The 22,339-nt window shown below is 35.8% G+C and overlaps 1 protein-coding gene across 1 annotated transcript in view; it reads left to right on the forward strand.

Moving 5' to 3' along the window:
* The window catches only part of KIF20B (kinesin family member 20B), a gene marked incomplete in the record, with an annotated part of 49,850 nt that extends 40,094 nt beyond the window's left edge, over positions 1-9,756 (forward strand). The window contains 4 exon segments of the mRNA XM_072424897.1: positions 5,008-5,103; positions 6,397-6,517; positions 6,638-6,780; positions 9,367-9,756. Coding sequence (XP_072280998.1) covers positions 5,008-5,103; positions 6,397-6,517; positions 6,638-6,780; positions 9,367-9,444 — 438 coding nt within the window.
* Between the last annotated feature and the right edge of the window lie 12,583 nt (positions 9,757-22,339).

Consider the following 22,339-nt stretch of genomic DNA (forward strand, 5'->3'; position numbering starts at 1 on the left):
TTTTTTTTTTTTTCTCGTCCATTTTAATGAAAGCTGCTCTTTCATTTCCTTCCTGGTTACATGAGCTAGCTCCATCTGTTTGGCCATCTTTGCTCCGGACAGCAGTGATCAATGCCTGCACTTTTAGTCGTGACAAGGGGTGCAGGAATCTCAACCCAGAAGCATAATTGGTTGTTGTCCAGTAAGAAAAGCCTTAATGGGCCTTCATGGAGTTTCTAAAAGCTAGCTGCATATTTATAAAAAATATTCACAGCAACATTTATAATACCTGTTATTATTTATCTTATTTAGGTTTTTAATTATTGGTTTTAGATTTATTTTAACAGACTATATCTGCATCTGTTGTCAATAGAAAATTGTCTTTATGTACCCTACCACTGGAATCTGTTCTATTTTTTATTTTTTTTCTATTGTAAAGTACGTAGGAATGAGCACCTTGTCATTATCTTTATTATTATGTTTATAGAACACACTTGTGTATCAAAGTGCTGTGTCACTCAAGACATGCTGCACTCAAGAGTACTTCAAATTGATAAAAAATGACTTTTTCCACTAGATATTTACCTGAATCTTACAGCGTGATGGAAAACACAGTGGTCCGTCGTATTTTTGACATCCATTACTGACCATTATTTTCTGTATGTACTGCATAGGTCTGTTGTGATTGCCATGTACATCTCACTTCATATACAATATATTTTGAACTGAAGTGCTTGTTGTAAGCCTCCAGATGAGCAAGCAGCCCCTTATTTTTAAGTGCTTTCCCTAGAAAATATCAATAGGACGAGGTATATCTCTCTCCTTGGATACAGCAAAGACAATTTCAGAAATGTCAATCCTGCCTTATATCTACTTCAATGTCATCATAACAAGTATAAAAGTATATATATTGTTTTATAAGTAAATACTGTATGTAAATTACTTTTTTTGCTTTGGCATTTTGGTGCATTCAAGTCAATCTTTACACTCATTCATATTTATCCAAATATTCCATACCATAAGTAAGAACCCAACTCAAGGTTTGACCTATATGCTAAAGCAGAATTAAAGTTTGATGGCCAGCAATCTGTACTTGCCAATGTCATTTTTTGGTTCTGTCATGTTATTTGGTCAGCCTGGAACCACCTACCACTCATGCATGGCAGGGATGAAAATGCACAGTCAGTTGCACATGCACATCATAGTCTACACTCTAATGAATTAAGATTTTATTGCACAATAGGTCTTTTCTGCAGTAGGAAAGCCTGGCTGATGCTAAAGTTATTTTTTGGCAGTAAAGTTCAGCTTTAACCACCTTTTCAGTTAGAAGGAAGTGTAAAACAAAGTTTTTAAATTTAATGGGAACAACACAGCCTGTGACCAAGGTTCTGAATCATCTCTGTGGCTGTTGACAAATGTAGTGAACACAACCACTGATTGGAATTGTGGAAATATGTTATGGAGGACATTAAACATTATTGTCAACATATATTAATATTACAAATATTATCATAATTATCACTTGATGGTAGTGGAACTTCCCTGAAAACTTGTGTGATCAATCTGCTGAAGTATAACTATGTGATAAAGATTCCATATTTGCAATTTGTATGTTATTAGTGTATGTTATTGGAGAGGCTTTTAATGTAAAGGAAAGGGTTTATCTTACTAGTGCTTGAAAATGATCAGAAAAGTGCCAGCTGATGTAGACCCGCACTACTAATATACATATAAGGATAAAGTTATTTCCCTTACCATTCTAATTCCGTCCAAATTTCCATGCAAAAGCATTACTTTTTTTTTGCATGGAAATTATTTTACATTGTAGGCTATAATTCTTAGACATAGTTTACCGAAATATGTCCAATATTTAATAAATTTAATATATTTATTCATAAACTTTAACTAAAAAAAACACGTATTATAACTGTACAGCATCATATAATAAATATAAATATATATATTATATTATATGAAATTTTCTTTGTATTGGACTCAGTACAGCTATTTTGTATTGAATCCATTACAAAATTATTTGAATCTCATTCTTATCTGCTCGCCTGCCCGCTTGCACTGACGCATGCACCGACGTCTTCGGGAAACCTCAGAGAGCGTCTCTGCATTGCGACCTGCGGGGACCAGCAGGATGCTGGGGGACGACAACAGAGCAAAGTAAGTGTGTGTAATCTGTGTAATATCGGGTCACCGTAAATCCACCCCGAGTCACACTTGGAAATACCGCTAGGGGGGTAAGTAAAATATTTTAAAAATTCAATCATTTATGGTTTACACCCACTTTATCAGTTGCCACACTTAGCATAGCACTACTTTGTTTTTGTCATATCAAATTATCTCTATTCTTTGCTGTCAGACATGTTGGGAAAAGTGGGGTATGCTCCTTCTTTATGCGTCACAGGGTGCTGGTACATGGTGCTGACTTGATTTAATGGGTTTACCACCCAACTAACCAAAGTTGATCATACTGCACAATCATTTAATTACGTATTATAACCAAATTGTCTCATATTGACACATTTTTGAAATGAGAACTTAAGGCAAAGACCAATATTCCTAAACAAGCAACATTTTTTTTAAAATGACTTTTTCCACTAGATATTTACCTGAATCTTACAGCGTGATGGAAAACACAGTGGTCCGTCGTATTTTTGACATCCATTACTGACCATTATTTTCTGTATGTACTGCATAGGTCTGTTGTGATTGCCATGTACATCTCACTTCATATACAATATATTTTGAACTGAAGTGCTTGTTGTAAGCCTCCAGATGAGCAAGCAGCCCCTTATTTTTAAGTGCTTTCCCTAGAAAATATCAATAGGACGAGGTATATCTCTCTCCTTGGATACAGCAAAGACAATTTCAGAAATGTCAATCCTGCCTTATATCTACTTCAATGTCATCATAACAAGTATAAAAGTATATATATTGTTGTATAAGTAAATACTGTATGTAAATTACTTTTTTTGCTTTGGCATTTTGGTGCATTCAAGTCAATCTTTACACTCATTCATATTTATCCAAATTTTCCATACCATAAGTAAGAACCCAACTCAAGGTTTGACCTATATGCTAAAGCAGAATTAAAGTTTGATGGCCAGCAATCTGTACTTGCCAATGTCATTTTTTGGTTCTGTCATGTTATTTGGTCAGCCTGGAACTACCTACCACTCATGCATGGCAGGGATGAAAATGCACAGTCAGTTGCACATGCACATCATAGTCTACACTCTAATGAATTAAGATTTTATTGCACAATAGGTCTTTTCTGCAGTAGGAAAGCCTGGCTGATGCTAAAGTTATTTTTTGGCAGTAAAGTTCAGCTTTAACCACCTTTTCAGTTAGAAGGAAGTGTAAAACAAAGTTTTTAAATTTAATGGGAACAACACAGCCTGTGACCAAGGTTCTGAATCATCTCTGTGGCTGTTGACAAATGTAGTGAACACAACCACTGATTGGAATTGTGGAAATATGTTATGGAGGACATTAAACATTATTGTCAACATATATTAATATTACAAATATTATCATAATTATCACTTGATGGTAGTGGAACTTCCCTGAAAACTTGTGTGATCAATCTGCTGAAGTATAACTATGTGATAAAGATTCCATATTTGCAATTTGTATGTTATTAGTGTATGTTATTGGAGAGGCTTTTAATGTAAAGGAAAGGGTTTATCTTACTAGTGCTTGAAAATGATCAGAAAAGTGCCAGCTGATGTAGACCCGCACTACTAATATACATATAAGGATAAAGTTATTTCCCTTACCATTCTAATTCCGTCCAAATTTCCATGCAAAAGCATTACTTTTTTTTTGCATGGAAATTATTTTACATTGTAGGCTATAATTCTTAGACATAGTTTACCGAAATATGTCCAATATTTAATAAATTTAATATATTTATTCATAAACTTTAACTAAAAAAAACACGTATTATAACTGTACAGCATCATATAATAAATATAAATATATATATTATATTATATGAAATTTTCTTTGTATTGGACTCAGTACAGCTATTTTGTATTGAATCCATTACAAAATTATTTGAATCTCATTCTTATCTGCTCGCCTGCCCGCTTGCACTGACGCATGCACCGACGTCTTCGGGAAACCTCAGAGAGCGTCTCTGCATTGCGACCTGCGGGGACCAGCAGGATGCTGGGGGACGACAACAGAGCAAAGTAAGTGTGTGTAATCTGTGTAATATCGGGTCACCGTAAATCCACCCCGAGTCACACTTGGAAATACCGCTAGGGGGGTAAGTAAAATATTTTAAAAATTCAATCATTTATGGTTTACACCCACTTTATCAGTTGCCACACTTAGCATAGCACTACTTTGTTTTTGTCATATCAAATTATCTCTATTCTTTGCTGTCAGACATGTTGGGAAAAGTGGGGTATGCTCCTTCTTTATGCGTCACAGGGTGCTGGTACATGGTGCTGACTTGATTTAATGGGTTTACCACCCAACTAACCAAAGTTGATCATACTGCACAATCATTTAATTACGTATTATAACCAAATTGTCTCATATTGACACATTTTTGAAATGAGAACTTAAGGCAAAGACCAATATTCCTAAACAAGCAACATTTTTTTTTATTATTTAATGTTGTACTACTTGAGGGGGTTCTGTTTTGGATACTTCAGTAAGCCTAGTTCACAAAGCTTAAACACCAAGATGCTAATCCATATTTTTGGTCATTGCAGCCAATGAGTCCTAAGATTGATAATTTAAGTCATTTGACTTGCAAAAGGTTCCTATTCCTATGTTAAAGATTTGTAAAACCTGTTTTTTTGCTAGTTACATTTTTGTGGAAGGCTACTTTATTTTGGCTAAAAAGGCTAGATATGGCAGACTGATTCAGCCTCTATATCAGTAACATATTCAGTAAGTTACACATTTCGGCAATCTTTTATCTTGCTCTGAGTTCTCCTTTCAGTTGTACTAAAACATATATTGGAAGTGCATCTTTATTTATTTGTACATTGCTTTTAGGATAACGTAAAAAATGAAAACCGGAAAAATACAAGAACAAATAAAATGACACCAGCCACAATGGCAAGTCCTGCTATCAAAAGCAGTGAATCAAAGGTCTGTATACTTTGTCTTTGGATACTTATCTAAAATTTACTTTATAGTGCATTTCAGTTTGATTTTTGGGACTTCATTCAGGCTTTTCTTTCTTTGAGTTTTTTTTACAGCTTTATATGTAACACTGACCAAGGAGCCTTAAATATATTAGCTCTGACGATGTCTCTAAGGAGCCTTAAATAAATTGGCTCTGACGATGTCTCTAAGAAAAGTTGGGTCCCTGGAAAATGAGCATGCTAGTTCCACCAGTTCTCATGAATTGAGAGTTTTGTTTGAGTCTAAATGTATTTTTAATTACAAATCGCAAAACGCAATCATGATTAGTAACTCATGGTACATCTAAAGACAAACTGGTTGTGCTGGATTATGCGGTGCTTGCATATTCTTTGCCACTTCTTTTTAGACCTTTTATTAAAAGGGGAATATTCAACAGCTAAATTAACAGCTTATTCAAATAAGTAATAGAAATGCTCACTAAAAAAATCTGTTTTAAATAGTTTTGGGACAAACTAAATAAAGTTGGCAGGCAAACCTTAGAATGCATGTGATATTCATATCATGTCACCATCCTGACAGAAAAGTGTGGCTAGTGGGAAAAAATATACCAATAGAGAGGTTCCAAACTAATAGCAGACAGATATTTTAATTTCTGCATAATAAATGCTACCATACAAACTGATGTCCAGTCTTGTGGGACTGACAGACTGGCAAATATTTATATGTCCTAATCCTGTTATTTAAAGTAGCACCAACTCCTGGCATTACCCCATATGTTCCCAGACCCTTACAAATGGTAAATCCTTGAAACCTATTCATATACAAGACAACTTTCACAGTTCCCATTAGCTTCTCCTTCTACGAAAGGTCTGTATCACACCAAAGTAAGTCTTGGACAGTCTGCAATGCTTTTCCTTTACATTGTTCATTTGATTTGAAACAGAACTGGTCAAAGTGAAGCATTTCTGCTGTTTAAGTGCAAATTAATATTTAAGTGTGAAGGGTTTCATTTTAGCTTATAACTGATGGGTCTACAATAGCCCTTGTCCTAGTTAAAATGCAGTTCTAACCGTGTACTTGCACTTTAGCCTCTGGGCACATTGTATTGGTTGACTGTATTAATTAATAAATGTCAGAATTTGCATTGAGTGTGGAGATGGTATTCTTTATGTAAAGCATTTTGATCCTTCTTTAAGATGTACTTTGGTAATAATAAATATGCAAGCTCACAGATTGTTTAAAATATCTGTGATGTGCACATAGACATTACCATATATATATATGTTTTTATTCCAGAAACAAATCTTGACAAAGCAGCTGTCTACTTCCAGCACTTCCTCCAATCGGAAGAAAGATGGCACCCTGCAAAAGCTTGGGGAATTTTTACAGAGCTCTCCTTCCATTTTCCAGCATAAAGGTATTTTCCCCAGCTGATAATTTTAGATTCAATTGAAAGCTGTTTTAATTCTCAGTGGAAATTTAAATTTGATTTGTTTAATCAACAAGCATCATTTTAAGAATGTGTTTTTATTTCAAGCCAAAAAATTCCTTGGAACAATTGCGGCTCCAAAGACTACAGATTTGATCTCTGGAAATAAAGAAGAAGAGAATAAACCCAAGAAATCCAGGAGAAAGCTGTACACGGAAATCTCAGCGCCACTTGACATCCCTGCTCATGCAGTAAGTCTCTTTGCAAATCATGTATGGCCTTTTTATAACTGACACTAGAACATTTGAGTAGTTATAGGTGAATCCTGTGTGAAAGTGGCATAGCTGTTAAGTTTTATAAAACCATTGTCAATATGATTTGGTAAAATAAGAGGATTTAGTTAATGGCACTACCTAACCTACAGCTATCACGGGTTTGGGGGTTAGAAGCCTTTTTTTAGGTCCCAATAATTTGTGAATAGCAAAATCTAATGTTCAGTAGGAAAGATGTGAGTCAGTATATACCTCCGGGGAAGGGGGTAGAATAATCATATGACTACTCCAAAAGGCAGGACAGTAACAAGTCATTGGAAGATTTCCCTCCACCTCCCGTTCTGGGGAACTGTAATTTTATTTTTATCATTACTTTTCTTCCTGCACACAATGGTCACCACGAAAAACAGACAGTACCTCTACCCATGCACATCTGTCCACAATACCGACTGCAAAAAAAGTGTTTTTAATACTTGCATACGACAACTAAAACTAAAAAGATATTTAGCAAAACGCAATCATGATTAGTAACTCATGGTACATCTAAAGACAAACTGGTTGTGCTGGATTATGCGGTGCTTGCATATTCTTTGCCACTTCTTTTTAGACCTTTTATTAAAAGGGGAATATTCAACAGCTAAATTAACAGCTTATTCAAATAAGTAATAGAAATGCTCACTAAAAAAATCTGTTTTAAATAGTTTTGGGACAAACTAAATAAAGTTGGCAGGCAAACCTTAGAATGCATGTGATATTCATATCATGTCACCATCCTGACAGAAAAGTGTGGCTAGTGGGAAAAAATATACCAATAGAGAGGTTCCAAACTAATAGCAGACAGATATTTTAATTTCTGCATAATAAATGCTACCATACAAACTGATGTCCAGTCTTGTGGGACTGACAGACTGGCAAATATTTATATGTCCTAATCCTGTTATTTAAAGTAGCACCAACTCCTGGCATTACCCCATATGTTCCCAGACCCTTACAAATGGTAAATCCTTGAAACCTATTCATATACAAGACAACTTTCACAGTTCCCATTAGCTTCTCCTTCTACGAAAGGTCTGTATCACACCAAAGTAAGTCTTGGACAGTCTGCAATGCTTTTCCTTTACATTGTTCATTTGATTTGAAACAGAACTGGTCAAAGTGAAGCATTTCTGCTGTTTAAGTGCAAATTAATATTTAAGTGTGAAGGGTTTCATTTTAGCTTATAACTGATGGGTCTACAATAGCCCTTGTCCTAGTTAAAATGCAGTTCTAACCGTGTACTTGCACTTTAGCCTCTGGGCACATTGTATTGGTTGACTGTATTAATTAATAAATGTCAGAATTTGCATTGAGTGTGGAGATGGTATTCTTTATGTAAAGCATTTTGATCCTTCTTTAAGATGTACTTTGGTAATAATAAATATGCAAGCTCACAGATTGTTTAAAATATCTGTGATGTGCACATAGACATTACCATATATATATATGTTTTTATTCCAGAAACAAATCTTGACAAAGCAGCTGTCTACTTCCAGCACTTCCTCCAATCGGAAGAAAGATGGCACCCTGCAAAAGCTTGGGGAATTTTTACAGAGCTCTCCTTCCATTTTCCAGCATAAAGGTATTTTCCCCAGCTGATAATTTTAGATTCAATTGAAAGCTGTTTTAATTCTCAGTGGAAATTTAAATTTGATTTGTTTAATCAACAAGCATCATTTTAAGAATGTGTTTTTATTTCAAGCCAAAAAATTCCTTGGAACAATTGCGGCTCCAAAGACTACAGATTTGATCTCTGGAAATAAAGAAGAAGAGAATAAACCCAAGAAATCCAGGAGAAAGCTGTACACGGAAATCTCAGCGCCACTTGACATCCCTGCTCATGCAGTAAGTCTCTTTGCAAATCATGTATGGCCTTTTTATAACTGACACTAGAACATTTGAGTAGTTATAGGTGAATCCTGTGTGAAAGTGGCATAGCTGTTAAGTTTTATAAAACCATTGTCAATATGATTTGGTAAAATAAGAGGATTTAGTTAATGGCACTACCTAACCTACAGCTATCACGGGTTTGGGGGTTAGAAGCCTTTTTTTAGGTCCCAATAATTTGTGAATAGCAAAATCTAATGTTCAGTAGGAAAGATGTGAGTCAGTATATACCTCCGGGGAAGGGGGTAGAATAATCATATGACTACTCCAAAAGGCAGGACAGTAACAAGTCATTGGAAGATTTCCCTCCACCTCCCGTTCTGGGGAACTGTAATTTTATTTTTATCATTACTTTGCTTCCTGCACACAATGGTCACCACGAAAAACAGACAGTACCTCTACCCATGCACATCTGTCCACAATACCGACTGCAAAAAAAGTGTTTTTAATACTTGCATACGACAACTAAAACTAAAAAGATATTTAGCTGATCACATGCGTGATGCTTATTCTATATTACCATTCTAGTCTGCGTAAAATGTAGTGCTTTTGTTCTATAAACCTATTTTAATATTTCATATAGTTCATATTATTGGGTAAATCTGAAATGAATACAAATGCACCTCTTTTCCCTTTCCACAGATCCTTATGGACAATAATGACAAGGAAAGCGATCACCTTATAATGAAGAGACGGCTTAGAACAAGAACAGCTAAATAATCTTAACCATTTCTTGCTTCTTCATCCTGTGGTATTCATACAACACGTGTAGATAAATGCACATTTTTATATTGCTCTTCTTTTGTACAAATGTTTACTATCTACAGTTTATAAGCTTAAAGACATAAACTGCTGCCTTGTAAGTAAATGTATAGTTGGAAGATTGTATATTCTTATTTTCTTTAAATACCACTATTGTCAATATCATTTTATAGTAACAAATTTGCATGTCTTCTATGAAAAAATGAATAAATCTCCCCATTTGTCTTTTAGATTTCCTGTCTACCATAAAATGCTCATTGTAGGTTGGAATGATGTCTTTTGATTTTATTTTTCTCTGTCCTCTGTAAATATGTGACCACACACCCATATTCTGCAATCAGTCTCTCTCTTTTGTGGGAGCTTTTTTTTCACTCCAAATGTTTTAATACTGAAGACAGACAGAATATCTTCATCTGAAAGCAATTTTTTTTTGCTTCTTAGTTGCCTTTAAGTTATTTATAAATCTCAAGTGTCCCAGTGGATTAGACATGATTAAGTTAAGTGATTGGTGCTTTAGGGGTGTTGTGGTTATTTGTTATTTTTAGTCAGTAATTGAATAGAATTAAATATGCCTTATTTTGGACTGGATCTGTCATTGCATGCAGTCATAGCACAATCCCTTTTGTTTTTTGCGTAATTACCCAGGTTCTTCCATGATAGCCTATCTTGTCCAGTCTCGGAGAGCTTTAATAAATCAGGCCCAATGATTCCACTTCCCTGTCTGCAGAAATGTCATCAAAGTATTGGGACTGGAGAGAGGGGGAACCTTGGTAGGTGTAAACATGGAATAGGTAATAGGAGTAGTTATTGGTATGTGTGGATATATCTAAGCGCTGGAAAATTAGGTGAGAGCTCAACTTTTGGGAACTAAAATAAAGGGGTCTAGGGTTGGGTGAAAGCCAATCCAGGTACCAATTTAGAAGTATAATGTGATTAACAGCTAAATAATACGGGCATACAGTATGTGATTTTATATAAAGATTTGTAACAGTGTTTTACTATACAGTGTACAGATGCCATGTTTATATATGGCAATAGTATTACAATAGACTAAGATCTATTTTACTCACAACCCCTCCCAAATTGTGAAGCCAAGATATTTTTTTTTTTTTATAAATATGTTTTATTGGCTTATTTAAGCCATTTTTATTTTAAGGGGTGAAAGGCGGTGTATAAAGTAGACCTAGAGAAGGGATAGAAAGCAGGCTTTTGAGGCAGACCGTTAAGGAGAAAGAGTATTTCTAACATTTACTTTATTTGTAATACAGCAATTAAACAACAAAAATATAAACCATAGAGGTTTGTTCTGCTCCTGTTTCTTCTCTGACAGGCTGCTGGAGATTTTCTCCCCTATCACGAGCAATCATTCATCTTGACACAATATAAAAGTACTGTCGGACAACCCTTATAGGGACACATCCCAAGACATACTTTATAAGATAACCTATAAAAGTATCCTTGGAATCACCTCTCATATCACATATACCAATACATACTCAGAAGTGTGTAAATTCCCTGAGAAAGCCCTCAATGGGTGAAACGCATCAGGAAAGAGATCGACATACAATTTGCTTAATGTGAAAGGTAACGTTCAGTTCTGAAAACATAGGAGCTGAACAAACCTCTATTCATATTTTTGTTGTTTAATTGCTGTATTACAAATAAAAGTACATTTCTATTTCTCTATCCCTTCTTTATGTCATATAATTAATTATAGGCTTGGCAGTTATACCTAATTTCCTATACCTAATAATACCTAATTGAATAACCTCACTCCTTAACCTATAAAGTAGACCTTACATTTAATTGAACTTAACATGGAACTTTTTCAGACCTTTTTTTCTGATTGTGGTTGGAGTGAGCCATTTCAGATTTCCTGCTGTGTCTTTCCTGCTATCTTTTTCTTTATTTCTACATCATACCTTCTCTAGTGAGTTTTGCAAATATATTTTCTGGAGTGGATGTCCACCATATCTAAGTTTTCCACACATTTCTGTGGTTTCTGCTTACATTTACTTTCAGTAAAATGTGCAAGACTTCATTGATCGGTGCACTCGTTTTTAAAAATCAAAAGGGTATGATTGATCTACATTTTTTCCCTGAAAAGGCATCATATGCATCATCCACTGCTAGCAGAAACTCCGCATAAGTGATTACTTTTTCTGTATCAGCTTCTCATCCAGAGTGCCCCCATAGGTTGCTAGGGGTTCCTTGAGCAATGAGCACTTTGTGTCTCTCAGTTTAAATGACACAAATTATCTTTTTGGCCATCTGTAAGGGTAATTATCTTCCCACTGACCAACTTGCTAATATATTGTGGGCTGTGGATATAGTAATTATAGCAGGAGTTTCCTTATACCACCTGAAAGTTTTTTTTTAAGTCCCCCCCCAAGGTCAAGAATGGCTTGCTTAGATGCTCACCTGGTGTACAGCTGGAAATACATGACCTCTTTATTGTTCCAGAGACCACCATCTCCCATGTTTAGAAATAGGTTCTTACACTAGTCAGGTACTCATATACACCATACTTGTCCTGTGGCTTAGAAGTCCTGAAGTGAAGCATTGTCAGAAGTTTTCAGGTCTTCCTATACATCGAACATTGTCCAGCTGTTATCTCCAGTCTTTAGGTATTTTATCATCAGATTAGGTATTTATTGATATCTCTTTAACAGTTAACTGTTCATTACAACTGATAGTTTGAGTGGTGACTTGGTTAAAGATGGGTGAGTCAAGTCTCTATGGGAAGTGACAGACAATATAGCTTTTCACTGCCAATGAGGCTCTCTAAGCCTACATACACACGTGCAATAATTGTTGTTGGAAAGGATCCTTTCCAACGACTGGACGATGCATGAACGAGTGCTGTCCGTGGATCAGCCGGGACGGTCATTTGAACAATGGGCAACAAGCGCTGTACACATGCCAGATTATCGGACGAGAACATGTGTACATAGCCTAACTTTACTGATTACTGAAATAAAAAGCTAAGGGGCTCATTTATCAAAAGAAGAACATCCTGCTAAGAAACAAATCTGTCCACCCACAAAAATATCGTGGTTCAGTGAGTCACCAATTTAAAAATGAATATCAATTGCTTTCCCTGATTTTGAGTATTATACTAGCATACCTTAAATGTGTAAACAGTAAAACCATATAAAGTATATAGCATCATAGGTGTTGCTTTTATCACATGCAGGAACATCACCTTAAAACATTAAGAATGTTAAATGGTAAATATATTATTAGAACTGATACAAACAAAATTCAAATATTACCTTAAAGCCACCACCAATTAGTCTACGTACACACGTGCAAAAAATTTTCACTGAAAACAAGCGACTAACTGCCACTGGCCCGATAATCGTTAACAAAAAAAGTGCTCAACAACGCCGAGGAATGTCGCAGGAAACGAACGACCGTCCCGGCGGATCTGAGTGGGCGACGATCATTCACTATCTATTGTGTGTACGGTCGTTCAGTGATCGTGGATGGTTCTATGGTACACTTTCTCTTGTACATGTCACTTCCTGCATCGTTCAAACAATCCTATCTAGTGTGTGTACATTATTGGTGGATTATATTTGAATGATCGTATCGTTTCAGCATGTACAGAATTGTGCACAACAAGATTGTTCAAAATAATCGTGAATATTCCTTGATCGGTCGTTAATCGTTTGTTTTCTAATGACAAATATTGCACATGTGTACCTAGCCTTAGAAAAGAACTTGATAGAACATATAATCCCTTAATTACAATGCCTACCTAAAGACAAATTAACATCTGAGATTACTGCACAAGTGTTATGTTGTGAATGAACATATGTTGCAGCAACATTTTAGCAATGTAGAGCACCACAGTGCATTGGTTTAAAATTCAAAACTGCTCATCTGCATAAAAGGCCTCCCCAGTCTCATAAAGTCTCCCCAAATAAAGTGGGCCTAAACTCAAAAAGCAAAGTCACCAGGAGATAATTAACAAAAGAGACATGCAATATCTGTACGTCACAGCTGAGCTTAGCCACCAAGGACAATGTAACTACTGCACATGCACAGGATTTACATCCTCCATAGTCTTCCAATGGCCGGAGAGGATTGCTACGGAACCTGCAGGTAAGATAGCGCCTTTCTCTGATGCAGCAATTTCAGGTCCTGGATCTGTATTGGTGCAGGGAAGCTGCACCTGGGTAAATCTGTACCATAATGCTGTGCATATTTGCTAATTATGGCAAAAACTCATCACCCACCAACAAGTTTAGGTCATATTTAGGTTTTATTTGAGCTGTATTAAAACCTTTTTCTATTTTAGCATTGGATAAAGGAGGGAAAATTAGAACTCAAGTTTGTGTTGCTGTGTGTATACCCAATAGATTTTTTTTGATGACCAATGTCACCAAGACAAAAAGTATTGGCATATCCAATATTTTAATGTTTTCACCAGCAATAGAATAAAGGAAATATCACAATATGGAGATTTTTTACAATGGCCGTGGTCTAGGAGGGCATGTTTTATTTGATGTAGCTTTCTATTGTCTTTCTGGGACACAAAGTCAATGTTAACATTTTCAATAGGACACAGAGCTACCTTACCCTTAAAAAAAAACCTTCCTGCTAAACATACAGTTTAACATATCCTCTAGGATGTGACAATTCAGGTACCCCTCTAGTTTTAGTTGCATAGTGATTTCAGCTCCAAAAACACACACACATAGCATAAACGTACAAAAATTATGTTGCACTGGAAGAGTTAGCTACCGTCTACTTCTATAATGCAATGATATCACTGACAGAAGAACTAAATGCGTTCATCTCCATTTTAGAACTAACATCAAGTCAACTTTCCTAAAGATGGTTAAAAAAATAGTTCAGATCTGCATTTAGTGCCCCTAAACTCTAGATAAGGGGGGGCATTTAGCATTCTGAGGCAGTTTAATAATGGCCTTTGTTAACAGGTCCCCGGCTTGTGTCTATGGGGCATTTACCCTGCAGTTAACCCCCTTGTGACCTTGGGAATGCAAAACCTGATGAAGGCGACAAAGGCCATTCCACACAGGCCCTAAATATGAATGTAATTCTTGCCAAAGCAATCTCAAACTGAGAATAACACCCATAGTAAGGATGCCTGAAGATGGCAAGTTGCTTTTCTCAGTGTAAATTTTATTCTGAAAATCTTCAAAAAACTTCAGTTTGAAGTTTGCAGAGATGGTTACTTTTCAATATCAATTTGTGGTCCCAGTGTCTAAAGTCATTCCATATCCACCAACCTCTGTTGCTGCAGTTAAAAGGATACTGATGAAAGTGTTCTGTCTAAAATGATGATTATTTATTAGTGGTATATTCATTCTGCATTTCCTTCTGTTTTACTGAGCTGAAAATGTCAGACGACACACTGAGTTATAAAAAAAAATCATATAATTGATAGCCAGCACTGCTTGAGGAGCTGAAGGAAAAGTTATCAGGAGGAGGAGAAAATCAGTTCACATGGTGATTCCACTGGCAGAAGATGGCATTTTAAAATCCGTATGATTTTATAAACTTCAGCATGATTACCACAAGAGCATTTTCCGTATGGTAATTGCAAGCACAGCATGAAATAAACATTACCTAGGGCACTGAATATTTTGTTGAAGAATGTAAGTAATTTAAAATAGTAAAAATGTACAATTCATAATGTACTAAAGTCACACCACCAACTCCTGTATAATGAAAGCCTATTGTTCATGTAGTTCTTTGGAGAATCCACTAGGAGCTGGTGATGTCATTTGTTTGCTTGTGGAATCTCCATAGAAATATGTTGTAAATGCATTCTACACGGCAAACAATACATTCATCTCATAGCACAGTCCTAGGTCTCAATGAATGGTGACATCCATACCGATGGGAAATCTATTATTACCCAGTAATTCTGTTCATTGTAAGGATGGGCCAATAGATACATATTGAAAAAGGCAAGACCAGGTATACCATTACTAAAAAGTGCTAAAACATTAAGTGTTGGTGGTGGTTATTGTGGATACCTGTTTAAATAATAATAATATTAGTTCGTAGAGAACTGGGTGCCAACCCTTAATAAGTAAGGTAACCAATAAAGAAGAGGAGAAAAAGAAGCAGGGTTTTCGGCACAAAAAGTATATTTATATGTATTACCAATATAACAAAGTGATACAAAACAACACGAGTTCAAAATAGGCCACAATACATTTTTGTGGTCTAAACAGTGTAATTTTGGCCCTAGGGGGCACTGAATACAACACAAGGTGTAACAGATTCAAGTTGGACCACAATAGTTTCATGTGGTCCACAAGATAACAAAAAGGCCTTTTTGTTATCTTGTAGACAACTCATGATGTTTTGTATCACTTTGTTATATTGGTAATACATAGAAATATACTTTTTGTGCCGAAAACCCTGCTTCTTTTTCTCCTCTTCTTTATTGGTTACATTACTAAAAAGTCCTTAACCTCCCTGGCGGTATTCCCGAGTGTGGCTCAGGGTGAATTTTCTATAACAAAAGCAGTAACCCAGCGCCACATTCTGGGTGGAATTGCCAGTGAGATTAATAGTCCTATCTGGTTTCCACTCTCCAGTGGCGTCCTCCTCGCAAGTGTGTGGCTAGGAGGCTTAGTATTCATACCGCCAGGGAGGTTAAACTTGCCGGACTATTTAAGAAACAGGCTTCAAAAGGTAGCATCTTTAGGTGTGTGTTGGCACCTTTTTGTGTTGTGCCTGCATTGTGTCCTTGTATCACTGGAACACATTAGCAGGTATTGAGATCCATCTTTTGAAACTTGCTAACCATTTAAACAGATGCAGAGCTCAAAAGAATGCAAACTTCATTGTTGCCAGATATATTTCTATCCATTGAGTTGCTGTATTGTAGGACTACTAAGATATATGGAGGCCAGTAGACCACAATAGACCACAAGTCTATGGTGAAAAGCTCTGTGCAAAACACAGTGGCCTATAGCCACCAATATTAATTATTCTTTTACAAGTAAAAAATACACAAATATTTATCCTTGTAAATTGCACTTTAATTGCTAAATGTGCAAACAGATTTTTAGTATCTTGCCTTTTTCATTAAAACCAAAGAGCAATGTATTTGTTTGCAAGTATTAAAGTGGAATTCTAGTGTTGTTTTCTTGGTCCCCTCCCTCATCATGTATTCAAAAATCAAGATCTACTTACCTTCTCCATGCTCCAGGTTTTTCTAGTTCTGCATTAGGAACTATTTATCCTTAGCCACCAACCAATAACAGTATACTAAAAAGATTACAATAGCTATCAACAGAGTAAAGGAAAAAACACATGGTTATTCATACAGAAATACTAGGCACACCAATCACCCTTCGTACTCACCTAACCTTATGGATGTGAGCCTTGGTCACCAACAATTTGGCAATGGAACAAGTTACAGGCTATGAAGATGCAAAATTTTAGCAGTGCTTTTTGAAAATTAAGAAATGAAAGAAATTAAGAACTAGACTGTATGGTTGAAATTGAGGGCAATACTATAGAAATAGAACAGACACAACTGCAGTGGTTTGGCCATTTGGTGAGAATAATGATATAGATGTTCCTTGAAAGTTTTAAAAGCAAGAAAAGGTGGAGTAAGACTTAGAAGACCTTGTATAAAGTGACTGAAGAGATACAAGAGGCCAGGAATAAGTATGCACACCACCAACCAAAATTAGTTTTTTAGGCAATAATAATTTAGCACACACGGGACCAACTCAATAATCACCAAGGAATGATAGCCCAGAACAATAATTATATTGCATGCTGGTGTGGCCACCACTTGTGCTGACTTCTTACTGCAGCTAAATTAATACAATAATAATTTGTTTTGTGATTTCAGGGATCACAATTTGCAGTCTTTAAAACAGGATTACTGTAAAGTCTGCAATTGCTAATCCTTTTCTGAAACTCTTACTATTGTCAGGGCTGTCTCTGGCCTTAAAGACCTGTAACGAATTTCAGATCTGGACTAAAGAACAGTCCTAATCTGCACACTAACCCCAAATCAGTAACTCAAAGTCCTTAACCAACTGGATTAAACCAACAGCCAGAAGTTTTGGTAAATTCATGGTGTTTACAGATATCAATGGCAGCTGATAACTTGCAAAATCTTTTACACCAAAGGCATGATACACGGTTGCTGGCTGAGTAAAACACATCTGACAACATTGGTCCTCACTAACAATTAGGAACAGTATAGTTCCCAATCATGTGATCATTCTGTGCAAATTAGAGGTTCACTCTAAGTACATAGTCATCTAGGTTGAAAAAAAGACCCATGAAGTCATAAAGTAAGCCATCAACCTGCAGATCTTACTGCAACCTCAAGATGGCAGTGTATATCTGTTTAACACGGTAATTACCAGATACAATTTCAAAGTTAAAAAAATAGAAATTAAAATTAAAATTGTCTTTTTTACATTTTTGGCAGAAGATAAACTTTCCGCAACAATTAAACTCAGACTACCCATCCATAATCCACTTACTTAAAAATCAGCTCCTTTTGAGGTGTAATTAATGTATGCATTATTCACTCCAGCATATAAAAGTAGCAATGGGCATACATTTTTTTTCTTTAAATTTGCTACATTATCACAGCAAGATAAAAACTATGGAATGCATTGATCACACAGTGGGTTACCTCTCTAAAGTGTTTACTAATCTCCAGAAAACACTTATCTTCTCAAAACATGTCAAGTACAGGATAATATCACTGGGATAGATGGGCAAGTATGCATGTCTGAAAGGACTGTGAATGTTGCAGGCGTACTAAAGTTTTGTTATAAAGAGAGGAAATGCAGCAGCAATGTGCTGATAACACGTCATTTACTTTCAGTGCAGAACAAATTGCATATGATTACAAGTTTTCTGTTAAGAACAATGCAAAAAGTTTGGAATTAAAGTGACACACCATTTATTGGTTAACTTAGGTTATTGAACAAAGAAAAATATGTCTACTCAATTGGTGTTCAAATGATAAATATTGCCACATCCCAAAAAGATAACAGCAATATAACATAATACTCTATGTGGGACTTTTTAGGCAGCTCAACTCAATAAAATTCATCAACAATTGATTAAAACTAATAATAAAAAAGTAATAACAAGCACTTTATTTTCCAATTAAAAATGCAAGCTTTTGGGATAAATAAGATCCATTCTTCAGGCTTTATATGATTTTGGTTCTGGAACCCACAAATTTTTAACTTAAAATAGGAGCAATAAAATAAATATTAAAGACAAATATATTTTCTTTGAATATTTCATAGGTGCTCCTTATAATTCTGCATAAACAAGATTCACAACTACTTTAAAAATGGTATAAAGCCTGAAAAAGGGAACTGACAAACCCAGCAAAAAATGATTGAATTAATGATGAATCCTTGTTCGTTCACTTGTTTTTTATTTCATCGAAAAAAACAAAATAGGAAGAAAAAACAAAGAATCACAGATATGCCAGAGACTATTTATCAGCTGAACATTCTGACATATGAGCGCAATAAGTCCGAATCTCAGTTGGATTGAATTTATGGTGGAAATTGAAAGAAAAAATGGTCTATGACATGGCTAAATACTGAAAAGCTTATCTGTCAACTGATAAACAAGAAATTAGAAAAATGATGAAGAATATTGTTTTTCATGAATCAAATCAATGCTTTATAAAATCATGTAGTCATATTAAGCTAGAGGTGCTGCAACAATGCAAAATCTTTGAGTACTTTCCATCAATTTTTTCACTGCTTCACATTTGCCATTAATTTTAACAATGTAATTTAATTTTTTGGAGGTATTTTTTACAATGCCAGCATGGGTGCAACAAAGTAAAGAAGTTAACATCCTCAAGTTTTATGATTCCAAATTTTTTTTTTTTTGTCGAGGGATGTATTTTTTTTGAAAGTTTGCATTAATAACAATTTTGGTTAGCCAATAAAGGCTCTGAACTCCAGATTTTTTACATTAATTAAGGGTTTACACAGTTCAAGGCTTTTCTACTGCTGGGAATTTCCAGTTGCATACTTTAAGCTGAACAATTCTAAATTTTGTTAAGTCGTTCCACCTACCTATGCACAACCCCAACTCTCTGTTCTGCTTTTTTTAGGGTAACTCTATTCTGACTGTTTAAAACCTTCGTTGAAGAATGGTTGACAACACAGAAAGTAGAAAAAGACTGATTGGTCCATTATAAGGTCTACCCCCACCCTTTCTTCTATTTAATAGGCATTCTAGTCTGAGTATAACCCTGTGTTTATATTTTCAAACAATCTCTCTCAGCAGCTGAGCTAGAAGCTTGAGATGCATTCAAATGGCTGTGTGAAAATTTCTTGGGTAACCATAAGTCTCTTGCATACAAGGAAGGAGTTCAGAATCTACTTGACTCATACCAGAAACTGGGTTGTCGCATGCCAATAAAAATACATTTCTTGCACTCATCTAGAATTCTTCCTGGAAAATCTTTGTATGGTGAGTGACGAACAAGGAGAATGTTTTCTCCTTGTTCGTCACTCAAGTTAATAGAGCACTGCTACCAGGGTTTCTGGAATGAAAGTATGATGGCTAACTACTGCTGGATGCTGTCCTGCAACAATCCAGACAAAGAGTACACAAGAAAATCATATACTCATATACATAATTCTAAGCATTTCTGAAGAAACAATGGTACCTGGCTGACACTGTTGAGTAGATCCATACCACAGTGTGCCTTATTTTACTTCACAATGTATTACCATTCACTTCAATGCTGCTTGTGTTTTAATACAAAATACATGCATGTACAATGTTAACTATAATAGCACTCATAACTCAGGAACTGTACGTGTTGGGGAAAATCTGAAATCTGCTCGAAAAACTGATTTAGAAAAGTTTGCTGTGGTTTCCGATGATTATCAAAACTTATTTTTTGTTGACCTGTGTAATGTGAGTTACAAATGCTGACATAGTGATGAATTTTCATAATAAGTCCACTTTACAGCTTTTCATGTAGTCCTCTCCTTCTATAAAGACATCCAGCTTTTTCAGCAGGGTAAGACGTCATTCAAACAAGAACGCAAGTCACAGCACAACTAATATGTTCCACAGGAGCCCAGAGGAGCAGTGGATTATTATGGCTCAAGGTCAGATTTGAGGAGGCAATATGTACAAGAGGTTGATTTCACTTCATTACATGCACTGCTGGATGTTGGAAATTCATTTTCCTGAAAGCTGGCTCTTTTTAATGTTTTTTCTCAGCCCACTACTAAAGCAACTGCTTGTTGAATTAATGTAGATATATGGCCGATGATTTTTTTTACTGACAAGTTGACAAGATAATTTCTGAAAATAATGAATACCCAGCTGCTTTCCTACTTTCTGAAAACCCACTGTGTAAAAATGTCTATTGAACAATAAAACCTCATGTCATGTAAATTACTGCCAGACTTCAATATTGGTTATTTAGCTCTTACCAAAAACTAAAGCTTCTTTAGATGACTTTTTATAACAGTTCCTGACTGATGAGATCTCTTCAGGGGGGGTATGAAGTCTTAAATATTAAAATGACAGCAGGCAGAACAGTTTACAAGGCTATTTCTGCTAAAATTGCAGGGGCTACGGATAAGGAGTACAGACATTAGGCTGAAGAGGACGTTTGTAAAGCATCCCACAACATTTGAACAACCCTTTGGAAGCCCTTAAAATGTAACTGCACCTCCTATTTTAGTCTCATAATTACCTGCCCTGGGTCCAGTGAGATATTGCTTGCCAGGTTATATAGCCAACAGTTCACCTGAGCTTAAGCATCTGTTCTGCACTCCCATTCATTCCTACGGACATTGTCAATTTTAAAATGAACATTTTAGATATATTTGCCTAGGGGTTTGTAATTCTTTAGCACCAACCTTGTGTTAGACAAACATAATCTAGTTTTCACACCAAAGAAGACAATCCACTGGTTCATACAGTTTTCTAGATGACCTCCCTGCTAATAAAACAAAAGCAATAATGTGGATTTTCAAGAAGTTGGTGGCATTGGAAGAAGCATTGTTGAACCAGTAATAAAGTATTTCACCAGGTTAGATACGTAGATGCAGACAATGCTATATGTAACTGAGCTGCCTGTTCTTTACTACAACACTTATTTTTCTAAATAGTATCCCTCATGCTCCTAACAATTGACATAGGCATTACACTTTTGTTATAAGTCCAAGAATAAAAAGAAATCTGCTGTAGATCACCTCTACATCTGCCTATTCTGATTTCAGTAGTTAATATAAATCTGTACAAAACTTGGTTTCAAACTTTATAGTGACAGTCAGCTCATTCTCAGGTGATGGCACAACACACAATAATGAAGGGTGCATTACTGATATGCCTTTGGATCCATCATGAGAGACCCACCAAGTGTCACCACCTACCATCCTTTCTTAGTACTTAATGGGACATTCTACTGCCAGGACCTGTAATCCGTCAAGTACCTTGCTGTGACTACTGGATGTTTAACCAACAGCTGCTCTCCTATCTCCTATCGTCACATCTCCAGTCTTGTAGACCTTGGGACAGTCACATTCAACACATCGCTTCTGTGTCCTGCATCTTTAACAAATGAAACAGTCTTACCAAAGTCACATAGTAAGTAAGGATGAAGAAAGACATAAGTCCATCAAGTTCTACCACAAGGGAAATAAAGATATCCCAGATATGAAACTCTACGGACAGAGTTGGCCCAGAGGAAGGCAAAAAAAGTTACAGATAAACCCCTTCTAAACAGCAGAGCATAGGCAGGGTGATGGGGAGAAAATAATTCCATCTCACTGGGTGCCTTTCACAAGTTTATTTTCCAAGTTGTATAGAGTCTCCAAAAAAC

Source organism: Pyxicephalus adspersus, chromosome 10 (genome assembly GCF_032062135.1).
Source record: "Pyxicephalus adspersus chromosome 10, UCB_Pads_2.0, whole genome shotgun sequence".
NCBI lineage: Eukaryota > Metazoa > Chordata > Amphibia > Anura > Pyxicephalidae > Pyxicephalus > Pyxicephalus adspersus.